At 42.4% G+C, this 14,075-nt stretch overlaps 1 protein-coding gene across 1 annotated transcript in view; it reads right to left on the reverse strand.

Moving 5' to 3' along the window:
* LOC135101435 (acid sphingomyelinase-like phosphodiesterase 3b) overlaps window positions 1-4,043 on the reverse strand; it is a 62,023-nt gene extending 57,980 nt beyond the window's left edge. Inside the window, exon 1 of the mRNA XM_064005382.1 lies at window positions 3,959-4,043. Within this exon, the coding sequence (XP_063861452.1) occupies window positions 3,959-4,028 (70 nt within the window). The 5' untranslated portion in view covers window positions 4,029-4,043. The remainder of the gene's footprint in view (window positions 1-3,958) is intronic.
* Window positions 4,044-14,075: the final 10,032 nt, after the last annotated feature.

Genomic DNA, 14,075 nt, shown 5'->3' on the forward strand with positions numbered 1-14,075 from the left:
CGAGAAAGAAGCTTAATAAACATTTGAGAGATGAAAGGGAAACAAGAGAGCTGGAGATTAAAGACGTAAAAGGCTGCCGCACTCATGAGAGAAGGAAGAGCAGTTGGTGGAACGGGGATTCAACCTGGTGAGGATATCGAGGCGAGGGGAGGACAGCGGTGCTCTCGGCATTTTCGATTAACAAACACCATAACCACTCAGACTTTCTTCTACTTCTATACTGAGACACAATTGATGATAAACTTACCATCTATTTATCTATTCATCTTAATCACTTAATCAGTACTACATGAATCAAGTCAACGTCAAGAGGAAGAAGAGAATGCACGATTTGTCGGTGAGGAACTGCCAGGTTGATACCGCCGCAGCACAGACTATAAAATAAAGCACGTATTTTTTGGAAGAAAAGCAGGCTAGGTAGAAAACTGTAAGGGATCTCTCTCTCTCTCTCTCTCTCTCTCTCTCTCTCTCTCTCTCTCTCTCTCTCTCTCTCTCTCTCTCTCTCTCTCTCTCTCTCTCTCTCTCTCTGGCCGCGCGCCGGGCCACCCAACCGCGGCTCCAGACCGACTCGCCACCAACACGGAAAATTGAGGTTTCCTAAGCAAAGAAAATGTCTGATGGAACTTCTTCCTATTCTCTTTGTTCTATCGTGATAGGAAGATGGGGAGGGAGGTAGTGTGGAAGGGATGAGGGCAGCAAAGAGTGAAGGAGGGTGCAGGGAGGCAGGGTCCAGGTAAGAGGATAAGGAGACAGGGAGGGAGGAGTTGAAACAGAGAGGAAAATAGAAAAAAAAAAAGTAAGTTTTACGATGGTGGTGGGTGGAATTAGTTTCTGGTGTTGGGGGGCGAGGACGAGTGGGCAGGAAAGCTGGGCTGGAGTTTGCGTTCCTTGGGCTGGCGCCACAAGTTATAATTGGTGCTAACAGAACTTAATCTACTGGTGCCCATGTGTGTCTGTGTGCGTGAGTGCAGGTGCACGCACGCGTGTTAATTTCATATTCACATAACATCATGCCATGTAATCACCTGGAGGAGCTGCGAGTCCTTCAACAGTGACGAGTGCCAGCATTAGCAGCACTTTAACATCCCTCGAGTGTGAGGCTGGGAAGTCCTACCTTTGCGCTGCTCCCGAACCCACTCTAGGCCTTTCTTTATTGCTTGCTGTGTCAGGCGCTATTGTGTTGTAGAGATGGCGCAAATAATACTCCTATATGGGATTCACATGAATGGGTAGGGGAGCTCTGCAGGTGGAACGTCCACTGTAATTACACGAACTGATGTTTCTTTTTTTTTTTTTTTTTTTTTTTTTTTTGTGTAGCAGAATATATTAATGTTGAGAATCGATCTTAACCAATATGTTTTAAAAGCATCACTTATACTGTGAACTAAGTGCAAATCTGACGCATTCCTCCGAGACGGTACGAGCAGCGTTCTATACACTGCCTCCCCACCCTCACCCAGACTTAGTTGTACACGCTGTTAATCAAAGACGCCCGCCTCCAGGCACCGCGACTGGGAATGACAGATCCTGGTAGACACACGGTAACTCCGGCACAAGTTAAGGGCGTGTAGTTGTCAGAACGGCACCAAGCCAGACCACACTGCCCATCCACGACTGGTAGGTAACGAAGGTCGTGTGTGTGTGTGTGTGTGTGTGTGTGTGTGTGTGTGTGTGTGTGTGTGTGTGTGTGTGTGTGTGTGTGTGTGTGTGTGTGTGTGTGTTTATATAATTCCATTTCTATCACTTGCAGCAGCGAAGTCAGCTTATGAAAAACTTAAAAACACGTCAACATGTTCCTCAGTGGAGACAAACTGATTACAAAATTCACTCTGGAAGGGAAGCATGAGAGGAAGAGTGACACATGGTATCTAATGGGCCATGGATCAAAGGAGACAAGTCCTGTCCGGAGTGAGGGTGACGCCCCTCCGTAACTCACGGTAATTAACAAGTCAGAAGAATGGCGACTGTGACTGCATCACCATTACGTGTTTCGTTTTACCCTTAACTTTAAATTATTACTTATATTTCAAACGAACAAATTAAAGTACAGAGCAAGACACTGCAGGAAAATGATGGAATATATAAAGGCAATAAAATCATTGATTACAACACAAAAAAAATTTGCCTCGCAAACTTTCATGATCCAAAATTTTTGTATGGAAAGAGTAAATTATCATACAAAATTGCAGATTATCTTATTGCCTTCCACACTATTTATTTTCGTACACAATGCTGAATTACTGTATTCATACGGTAATTATCGTATGTCTGGAGACGCAGCACCTTGCCCACGACCCTGCTTTTACCTCGCGATTATTTTTTTCTGTCACGCTGCGGTGCTGTTTAGACTCGCACTGGTGTTGCTCAGCACGCACCTTCTTCTGTGCCTTCAGAGCTCCCTGCTGTTTCTTTAGTTGCTTTCTATGCATATCCTTCTGTTGAGTGTCTTGACGGTCTTGATTAGCCTGGCCCTACTTTTCTTTCTTCCCCGCTTCCCACATTGTTTTACATATATCTGTGGTGCCCCCACACCATACTGTGTAATGTTAGGTAAAAAGACAGAATAAGAAGAGAAGAAAAGTAGACTGAATAAGTAAGAAGAGGAAGAAATGCGGAAAACGGATGAAATAGGATAAAACAAGCCGGTCACCCCACCAGAAGGATAATTAACACAGCATGTCATGAATGATGGATCCTTGGAGAAGAAATCGGAACAACAAATTACAACAACAGGTAAAAAGAGGATTAACTGGCATGTTATAGAGAAACTTCCGACTGACAAATGACTGACTGCAAATGAAAAGGCAGAAAAGATTAATACCTTTGAGTCAACCTCTGCCACAAGCCTCATCTAGCATCGCGCAGGTGGTGGTGGTGGTGGTGGTGGTGGTGGTGGTGGTGGTGGTGGAGGAGGAGGGGGAGGAGGAGACAGCTTTGAAAAGTGGACATGTGATACTTCCAACTCAGGAAGTCTATACCCTCGGGACAATTATTTCTGCGAATTGTGAGAAACTAAAAAGGCGACAGGAAATAAAATACTTTAAAGATGGAGAGAAATTAGTCGAATCACTAACGACAGAATATTCTTTGCAAGTAAGATTTTTGGTATCCCAGTGCATCAGTCCCGTGGGGCCGGGTATCTTTCACACTGTAGTTTGCGCGTCGCGTGCTGGCATGCAAGGGACACTAAGCCTTCTTGAAATTCTCAATCGCCGATGTTAAAAATTAATACATGTCAGGAGCTTATAATAGTGCTAAGCTACTGACGCATGTCCGTGGTGCATGGTGCCAGACCAACCACAGCACGTCGAGGGTGAGGCTCACAGCCTTGGCGGTGGCCTAGCGTCACGCGTCCTCACAGTTGATTGTCAGCGGAGGAAAATAGCGATTTTTATTCTGTCCTGCACTGAGGTCAGTGCGTTTCCATTGAATAATGTGTTGCTATCCCTCGCCGGGAATAAGAAACTATTTTCAAAAAAATTCCCAAAATATTTTACATGTTAAACTATGAACATGAAAACTACAAAAAAGTTTAAAACGCGTATTTGCATATATGCACGTAATTATGTAAATACACGTGTGTCCGGAACCTGCTTACCACTAATTTGGTGAAGGTGTTGTCGCCAAAAAAATGTGCACCATTTACATGAAAAATACATCAGTTGTTCATAGAGGAGGAGGAGGAGGAGGAGGAGGAGGAGGAGGAGGAGGAGGAGGAGGAGGAGGAGGAGGAGGAGGAGGAGGAGGAGGAGGAGGAGGTATGAGCTTCAGTGGAAGCTGGTGCATAATGAATACAGACTTCACAGCCTCCACACATCATGCTGGGATTGCACCACTGATGCCTGTGCCTTTTCCGCCGAAGTAATCCTTTTATGTGCATATCTATATATCTTATCTTGTTTTTATCTATTAATTTATTTGATTTCGTTTATAACGTGTAGAAGTACCACACACTTACCAAAATAAATGCAGCTCCCCACTGGCACTGTCACCCAGGCTGCGACTGGTTTCCCTTCACCCCACAGCATCCATGGCGCGCTTACAATGGCGTTACTCTGGAACAGTCTACATATAAGTGTGCACCTGGAAGGCAATGGAGGTTAGCAGCCTAACACCCTATCGCCCTAGGAAATTGTAACTCTTAACTGTTTCGAAGAGGTGCTCCTGCGCTGTCCCACGCCGTCCCGCGATGGGCTGTGCATGGTACTTACCTGAAGAGAAAGAAATAGGTACGAGTATTACGAACGGGGGTTTATAACTTTTAATCAGTATAATAAAATTTTAACGGCCTAATTACACCGTGGTGTCATTTTCATGTGGCAAGCATCATCCTTTTTTACCTCTGGAAGATCATCAACTTCACTTGTATCGTAATGTTATATTAACAGCCAGTTGTTAGAAGAGCGGCAATCATGCTTACCACCAGGAACGTTTCTGGCTATTAAAAACTCCAGCGGCTAATTTATATTTAGCTAGGCACTGTAAAAGTCAAGTTCCGCTTTGTTTGTCAGCCTGTTGTTTCGCCGCACACCTCATTTTCACAGCACCTCACAATGCCTCTGTCATCACAAACACCGCAGGCTTCTTGAGGGCAGCCACTACCTGTGCACTCACACGAAGAGCATGTCTTGAGGAGAGGAACAATGCACACAATCACAGCCAGCGACGATGCTCACTAATCAACTCACACAACGTCAGCACACGCAGATACTTGCCTCAACCGGCAAAGAGTTACGGTTCGAAGCCTCACCGAAGCTGATAGTTTGACAAGTTCATCCATGGTTCATGCTTTCATTAGGTCTAAGGTGGCGTAAGATTTGCGTACTCCGCTATGCATCAATGACAAGAATGACGAGAAATGACGATTATATACCAACCTCTATCTCATGAGGACGCAGGTGCAGCTTCACGCCGGCAGCCCCACCTGACGCCACACGTGGCCGCCCATGCACCTGCTCCCCAGCGTGCTCGTTCATCACCACATCCCGATGTTCCTTCTTCAATAAAGTGTCAATGTATAATTCTCATATCTATATTTATTTCGGCTAGTCAAAATTACGCTAATAATCGCCTTTGTGCCTTAAAATCTTACACAACGTTCACACTACGGCATCTCACGTCCGTTTATCAAAGTGTCAAAAGATGACTTCAGCTACTGCCGAAGTTGTTCATTTCATAATTACAAGAATTTCCTACAAGTGATATAAAAACATATATACGTATACCTATAAGCTGAAAGACACTCTAAAAATATCAATGTTACAAAATGAAAGCCACTTACGAAATGCAAGAAAGGAGGCAGCCTCCATCTGGGTCTCACCGACTGCTTCACCTGCTACCTGACTTGAGCCAGCGCCGCGAAACTTAACAGTGAAGAGCTTCGTAACGTTGCCTTTAAAAACACTCACTCTGTATAATTTCATATGTATTTTGTTTTTATATCCATGTAGTCTGTCTTCCAAACATCATCTCTGTCTGCAGCGGTAAGCAGGCAACGGTTTCCCTGTCCAGGACGAGCGTCACGTGGCAGGACCTTTTGCCCATGTTCACTTCGTACGTCATCATTATAAATAATTTCTAGCGGGGTCGAATGTCAAATGAAACGTGAGTCTTGAACGCCACACGAATGCCACCAAGAAGAGAAAGAGACACAGTAGAGTGTGTCCACTAAAAAGCTTTAGAAAATATATGCCCGTGAATTGAATTTCAAGGCACAGGGTCTTTGGAGGAAAATTTTTCATTTTTTTCATTTGTCTTATACTTTATAAACGAAAACTGCAGGCTGAAATATCAAATCAAGTAAAAGGTAAAAAAGCGAAAACCATACAGGTATACACCAACACAAGGCTACGATGGGAAAGATGTGGCAAAGTTTTATGGAGATGCAGAAGAGGCAATAAAATAGAGGAATCCAAACATTCTTTCACAGCGGGGAACTTGAATGGAAAAGTCGGACAAAAACTGTGTAGCAAAGACAGCATTAAGAAAATCTGAAATACGAGTATATTAAAAAAGAAATAATACAAGTGACTATCTCGTAGAAATGGAAGGGAATAATTCAAAAGCTAACAAACTATTTCAACACAAGCAAGCAACAGACAAGCGAGAATATGAATGGTAAAATAAAGAATGTCCCGTTAACTCCAACACGTCTCACAACTCAATTCAAACTCGTGAGCGTCAGTCAGTCCTTACAACAGGAAACAAAGACGCAACTTACGGATACATTTAGTGCTCCTTGTGTGTGTGTGTCTGTGTGTGTGTGTGTGTGTGTGTGTGTGTGTGTGTGTGAGAGAGAGAGAGAGAGAGAGAGAGAGAGAGAGAGAGAGAGAGAGAGAGAGAGAGAGAGAGAGAGAGAGAGAGAGAGAGAGAGAGAGAGAGAGAGAGAGAGAGAGAGAGAGAGAGAGAGAGAATAATTCAGAAAACGCTAAAATTGCAAAACGTTCACCTGTATCGTAAGCTACACTTCCAATTAGCGCCAATATGTGTGTGTGTGTGTGTGTGTGTTTATATATATATATATATATATATATATATATATATATATATATATATATATATATATATATATATATATATATATATATATATATATATATATATATATATATATATTGCACTAAATGTTGCAACATTTGTGTCGGTCTTCACAAGACTCAAGGGTCTACACAGTGCTTAACTGGAATGCCTTTCACACTAAAATACACTTCTCTCAGTAACGAGGTGGCGGTGTTGCTGATCATGGTGGCGGTGGTGGTGATCATGTGGTGGTGGTGGTGGTGGTGGTTGTCATATGCTGGTGGTAACAGCAATGCTGGCGAATGCGATATGATAGTGTTCGTGCTGCGGTGGCGGAAGCTGTGTAGTGATGGTGGTGTCGTAGGTGAAGGCTGTGGTGATAGTGGTAGAGGTGTTGGTATGGTGTGGGTGGTGGCGCGGAGAATTGAAGTGATGGTGCTGAGGCAGTAATAGTGGTGGTGGTGGTGGTGGTGGTGGTAGCAGCAGCAGCGGGAAGTAGGAACATGAGGGACGTTATCAGTGACTCGCGTGAAGCAAAATTGTAAAATTCAATTACCAATTACTGAGTGGGACGGCGAGGAGGAGGTGATGATGCTGGTCCTTCGCTCGTTGCAGTGTCGGAAAATTAATATTTATTCTTGAAAATAGTTCGAGTTGCGGTGTGGTGACAATTACCCGTCTGGATCTTGCTTCCCCGACCCCTCTCAGCACAATGGCAGCTCCCCAGGGGACACGCCACCGCCGTCGGCATTACCCGCGGCGCTGGCTGGGAGCCGCGGGATTGCAAGCTGAGCTATTGACTGGGAGTTGGGCGGGAGAGGGACTGGGAGAGCGGCGTCCCTCAGGGAGATGGAGACTGTGCTGGATATTTTACATTTTGTTTTGGTTCTCTGTTTCACCTTTCTCACTCCTTATCCGCTGCATAGCTCATGCTTTCTTTTTATCGTAAGAAAATGCAGTGATTTTTACTTCATTTAAATATAATAGGACGGAAAAAAAATTAACAGGGCTACATGATTTTGTAATGCAAGTAAATGCAGTAATAAATAAAGCGGCGGTAGAGAAAAAAAAAAAAAACAGTCAATTAAATCTTAGCTTTCAACTCTAACTTTCTATAAAGCAGGTCCCTCGTGACTCGACACATGTGGCTCGGTGGTCATTTCATTGCTTGAAATATTTATGAAAGTCCTTATTTGAATGTTACCAGCGGTCTTTCGCGGTCTTCCTCTCTGCTCTCAAACACTCTTTCAGTGGAATCTTCAGCTTGGAAAACAACTATACATCACACGCAGCAATGTCTAGAAAGTTGAGCCTAGAATTCTGTGTTTGGCTAAGAAATCCTGAATAAGCTGCGAAAAACTGATCAGGGAGTTGTCAAGATGCACCTGTAAACTGCAAGATCTCATAGACCCTTTCATTTGCGCCGAGCTGCAGCACAAAGACGATTGAGAACCTCTTGATAATACTATCTATTAACATTTGGACATCAGGTGTGAATTTGTGACATGCAACACCTGTCATGCTTTCTTTGGGCTTGAGGGTTCCGCGGCAGATGCTGTGATGACTGAGCCTAGGTTCCAGGGTGGTACCAACATATCTAACATTTATGATCAGTAGTCACAGTCTAGAAGTCACTCCACCAAGTCACGCACGAGGTCAAGGTAAAGCTGTTGCTGCTAACTCGAAGCAGCTTGCATACAAATTTTTTGGTCGGTCTGCGTATGAATAAATAATTCTTAAAATGGCACCTGCCGAAGCATAAGACATTTTAATATCATTAAACACTTCATTTGGTCAAATGACAGTTTTCCAAAGTCAAATTGCGCACGTGATCAATGATCCGTGGATTTCGGCCTAACAGAACGCTCCTCACAGTCGATCAAGTCCAGCCATCTTTAAACCAATCAAACCATTCCTTAATGTGTGTAGCCCCCATGCCCGCTGGATCTTACGAATTGTTACTGGGTTCCATCAAACTTTTGGCAAACCATAATGCAGTAACGTCATCGCGCATAAACTGAAAAAAAAAGAAAGGAGCATATGCTAACCAGCGCGCGTCGCGGCTGGTTAGCAGCGGTTTAACTCATTCAGCGTGGCTGCAAAATATAACGCATAAAGAGCAAGACTTACTACCACACTTGACGCCGCTCGCTTCTTAGCTCACTAGTTTACGAGAGAAAAATAACACACTTGCATTTTTTTTTTTTAACAGATCGTATGCGCGGGCTGGGGACTCGAAAGAGGCGCCGCGTGCCAGCAGTCTGGGGGCGTACAATGGGATGCACTTGGGAATGTTGCTCTGTGCTGAAGGGAACCAATGTTGGCAGTGTTGAAAATGTGAAATAATTTCATAGAGCAGTGCTTCGACATCTGACAGTTACTGCCCCTTACAGGAAGCGTGACGAAAATGTGAACACTAACATACAGCAGTTGTGTCCAAGGTGAGATTTCGTGTGGACTGTTGGTTAAACGTTCGGTTCCATCACTGATTCACGCTCTTATATGCCAGTGGGGAGGCTTAAAATAGTTTCCATGTTTTCCATTTTACTGCACATTCCATTACGGCCTCGTGTTGCGAATAGTGGCGTGGGCAGTATGGGCCCGAAAAGGATATCACCGTGCACATAACATTTACCTGCGCAGATAACGGGCTTTAATTAATAGTCCATTGACTACGCCGCGCCTGGTAAAAAAAAGAAAAAAAAATACGATACAGACCAAAGTATTATAACGTTTGATTATTGCTTTTGTTTTGGACGCTGAAAAAAGTTCTCAAATGACTTCCACAAGTGATAATATAACAAGATTCCTTATGTTAGAAAACAAATGCTGATATTTGAAAACTATCGCAAGTAGTGTGTGTGTGTGTGTGTGTGTGTGTGTGTGTGTGTGTGTGTGTGTGTGTGTGTGTGTGTGTGTGTGTGTGTGTGTGTGTGTGTGTGTGTGTGTGTGTGTGTGTGTGTGTGTGTGTGCGTGGCTTACTGAACAGCCGCCTCCTGCTGTACCAGATTCAGTCCTTGAGCTGGTGTTTTCGAGATGGACTCCCTTTAGGAACATCAAGTAACATCAAATCTCCCGCAAGATGACTCCAGGGGCCGAGCTGTCACATTTTTATTACTACTTATTGCACATTTCCCCACCGCCACGACAGCACCACCATTCCAGCCACACAAATTTAGCCACATTTACCCAATACTTCGTTATATAATTCCAAAGCCGAATCATATCTACACGCACCTCAGCGTGAATATGATTTAGTACCGGTGTGGAATCATTTATAATAGTATGTCCCGCACCGCTTTGCTTGTGTGAGTTAAAGTGGACGTGCCACCTACACTGGTGGGCCACCGGGCCTTGGTGTTGCCCGGCTTACAGGACACTTTTCATTCATGCCCATCACTACACATGTATGATACAGTGCAATAAAGAATGATATACACGCCTCCAGAAAGACACAAGTAAACATAGCTACCCACACACACACACACACACACACACACAGGTAGGTATATATACGTATCAACATACCAAAGTGAATACGTACATATGCCTGTATTCAATATGTTCTCCTACTGAGCATTTTTTTTTTTTTTTGTGTGTGTGTGATTTTCCTTTAAAGATTTGTTCACTCCAGTAACAGACCTAAGTTTGTATACATGAGGCGATAATTGGTTTCGTCTCTTTAATTATTTTCATCTAACAGTATTCCCATTACACTGCACCACAATTCGGGAAATCCCTCCAGGATATTCAGTACGTAAAAAAGTATAATCTGCCATGAATCTCCATTCCTCTATTCCTGCCTCCGTTAATACATGTACCAGTGCACAGTTCTCCCCTGCGACACTTCCTGCATTCACGCCATTAAGGGCAAAGAATAATGAATTTGTTATTACGTCTCATACTACAGTATCATTCAGTAATATGTGATGATAGAATATTTTTCCTTTTTTACATTTGTAGATATTCTTTAAACTTTATCATCAGTTTAACTCTGTCTTCAGTGAACCCTTTTAAAAGAATACATTAATTATAAAAAAATTAGCTTGTCTCGCAATCAGAGCCATATGCTTCTCTTTTTTCTTGCTTTGGTTTTTACTTAACATTTTTTTAATCACGATTCAAATAAAGCAAAATACTAATCATGCTATTCATGGTCAGCTCAACATGGTCGTTCCGTAACGTTAACCCACTTCTTTATCAGCACGACTGTCCGTTCTGTTGCCTGCCTAAGTACTATATTCCGAGCTATATACTGTATTTTAGTACCTTCTTACTCAATAATCTGTCTTGTCTCGTACCCTCTTGCCTATAACTGGCTCTGTGCATCCGTAAAGTTCCTGAATTTCCCGATCAGAGCCTTGGGATGTTGGTGCATGCAAAAAAATACTTGGAAAGTATCTCATCTCCTTGCCACACACATACTGACGACTTTTGCGTTTCGTCGCCATCTTATTCAATGAACTTCCACACAACTATCTCTGAAGAAGTAAAAAACGTTCCGTGTTGCCAGGAAACGATGCTTATTTTTTATATGGAACGTTACGTAATTCACCACCCACTGACGTGCCGACCTTTTTTGTTGAACCTAGGCTTTATATATATATATATATATATATATATATATATATATATATATATATATATATATATATATATATATATATATATATATATATATATATATATATATATATATATATATATATATATATATATATATATATACACACACACACACACACACACACACACACACACACACACACACACACACACACAGAGAGAGAGAGAGAGAGAGAGAGGAGAGAGAGAGAGAGAGAGAGAGAGAGAGAGAGAGAGAGAGAGAGAGAGAGAGAGAGAGAGAGAGAGAGAGAGAGAGAGAGAGAGAGAGAGAGAGAGATGCTGTGGGGACTATATTCGAAGGTGAATAAAATAAGAAAGGAAGTTTTTATGGATCGTTAGAAGGGCAGACACAGCGATTTGAGCAGTGAAACACGAAGACCCCCTTCATACACACGTACACGCATACATGCACCCAACCATCCCCTATTCACCCCTCCCTGCCCCGCACAAACACAATTTGTAGGAAGGCTGCCTCTGGAGGAAAACTTAAGCAATATATATTGGGAAACCATTTGCTATTGGCTGGGTGCCATTTTAGTGCTGATCTGTTCTAGATAAGTCACTTTATTTTATACATTTTACTTTCAATTGTAGAAAAGTTGTCCTCATCACGTTCCGTCGTGCTCCTATTACTGTAAATGAAGATGCAAATGTATAGCGATAAATCAAGAGTGTGGCACATGACCTCGATCAATGCCTGCCCGTGAGGAGAGGAAGTGGACGCCAAGGTCTTCCGCCGTAAGCCCTCCAGCCCACGCCATCAACCTTCCTTTTTCTCCTTCGCATTTTATAATAATTTCTTTCACTTTAATATTTATTCATTTATGCTTAGTCTCTCTCTCTCTCTCTCTCTCTCTCTCTCTCTCTCTCTCTCTCTCTCTCTCTCTCTCTCTCGTTTCCCAGCCTCCATATCTACATACCTCCAGTTTACTGTATCATAACACTATTGTTTTACTCGTTGCCAGTAAAAAGTGACGCACCAGAAAGCGATATAATACAATAAGTCAGAGAATTAAGGACGGAATAATTATGTCAATTGAAAATCTAAATATTAAATACAGGAGAACAAATATCTCGTCAAACACCGATAGATAATACTTCTATACGGTTTTCAATAAGAGCAAGTATTGGCCAGTTCCCGATGTCCTGATAATTTTCTCTTCAGCAACTGAATTGTACAAACGTATGACAACGGAGGAACGTACACTGCTTAATAATTATCGATGAAGGTGATGAAACAATTAAGATACTGGAATAGTCTTGCACTGGGAAAATGGCCAGAATAATGGTGAAAGTTAAGAGAACATCTAGTGGAACACGGCTGCCGGAAGGGAGCGGCGTGACAAGTTTTCAGAAAGTTGAACGAGCATGACCGTAAAAATAACGATGAAAAATATCACAGCATGTAACCTTAGAGTGAAAAGTGAGACTTCGAACGGTTATAGGAATGTGCTTCTAAAGACAAAGAGCTTTTGAATGTATGATGATGAGAGGTACTGAAGTCTTAAAGACAGATTTCAATTACTTGAGTATTTTTTTTCTTGGGTGAAGGAGGTCGACCAAGAGGACAAAAATGCAAAAGGCCTGCTTCCTTGTCTCTTCCAAAAAAAAAAAAAAAAAAAAAAAAAAAAATCTAATTGAGCTACTACAAGATGCTAAAAAAAAAAAATAAATAAAATAATAAAAATATCAAATAAATAAATAAATAAATAAATAAACTGACGCTGATGTGGCAAGAGTTGAAATATACCACGAAAAAAAAAGAAGTTAAATTATCGATACCACGGTAATGTTAAGCAAGGAGGACAGCTGAGTACAAATATATAAAACGATGGATAAGTAAAACGATGGATAACTGTCTTGAAATTTTTGGCTTAAAGATAGAGAAAAGAGGTTTTAGGTACCCAAGCCATCAGGCTTGGGATCAGGGGCATCAGGGCTGGGCGCCTGCACGCTTCTAACTAACCTGCCATGCTCCTCCCCATGTTTGACCATCGTTAGCTTTCATACAGCTTTGGGGAATGTCTTGCCTTTTATTTTTTTTTCAGATTCAGTCTTTGCGTACTGGATGCCAGTTGAGATGAAGTTTTCATTTAAGAATTTTTGTTTACATTTAACACCAGTGGGTGAGCTAAAAATTAGTACGTGGTGAGGTAAAATATACATACGTGTCAGAGAGGGAGCAACTACAAACCGATAGGCTGATAAAGAGCAGACTTGATCGTAAGCAGTGCAGAATCTTTTGTTTTCGTGCGTACACCCACCACCACCACCACCACCACCACCAAGAACAACAACAACAATGAATAAACACACACACACACACACACACACACACACACACACACACACACAACACACACACAACAACAACAACAACAACAACAACAACAACAACAACAATAACAACAACAACGACGACAACGATGACGACGACGACGACGATGACGTCACGAAAGCGGCGAGTTCTTGAGTCTTCAAGTAAAGGGGATGAAAGAGTGAAAGTACAGTTAATTTTTACACTAGAAAAGTGAACAGAAAAAAGAATATGGGTGGAAAGTCATGTGGAGTAAGATCGGCGGGAGACGGGGGGTGGGCGGGCATGCAATTAGCGAGTTAAGATGAAAATGGCGGCAGAAGATATCCAGAGACGTAAAGTACACTGAAGTGAGAGGCTAAGGAGTCGGTCAGAGGGGAGACCATCGATGAAGCTTTTTGACTCTGCCTTGTGAAGAAGTGGTGAGTTGAGATACCTTTATGTGAGAAGCACACTCCATACAGGAGCGAATAAGTCCCCCGTATGCAGTAAGCAACTGTGAGGGGGAAAGAATGGCGACGACACAAGACACCAAGCTTGTTAGAAGCTGTTTTTGCAAGAGAACAGATATGAAATTTCCAGTTCAGAGTTTTAATGAAGGAAAGACTAATAA

The sequence above is a fragment of the Scylla paramamosain genome, chromosome 6 (genome assembly GCF_035594125.1).
Source record: "Scylla paramamosain isolate STU-SP2022 chromosome 6, ASM3559412v1, whole genome shotgun sequence".
Lineage (NCBI taxonomy): Eukaryota > Metazoa > Arthropoda > Malacostraca > Decapoda > Portunidae > Scylla > Scylla paramamosain.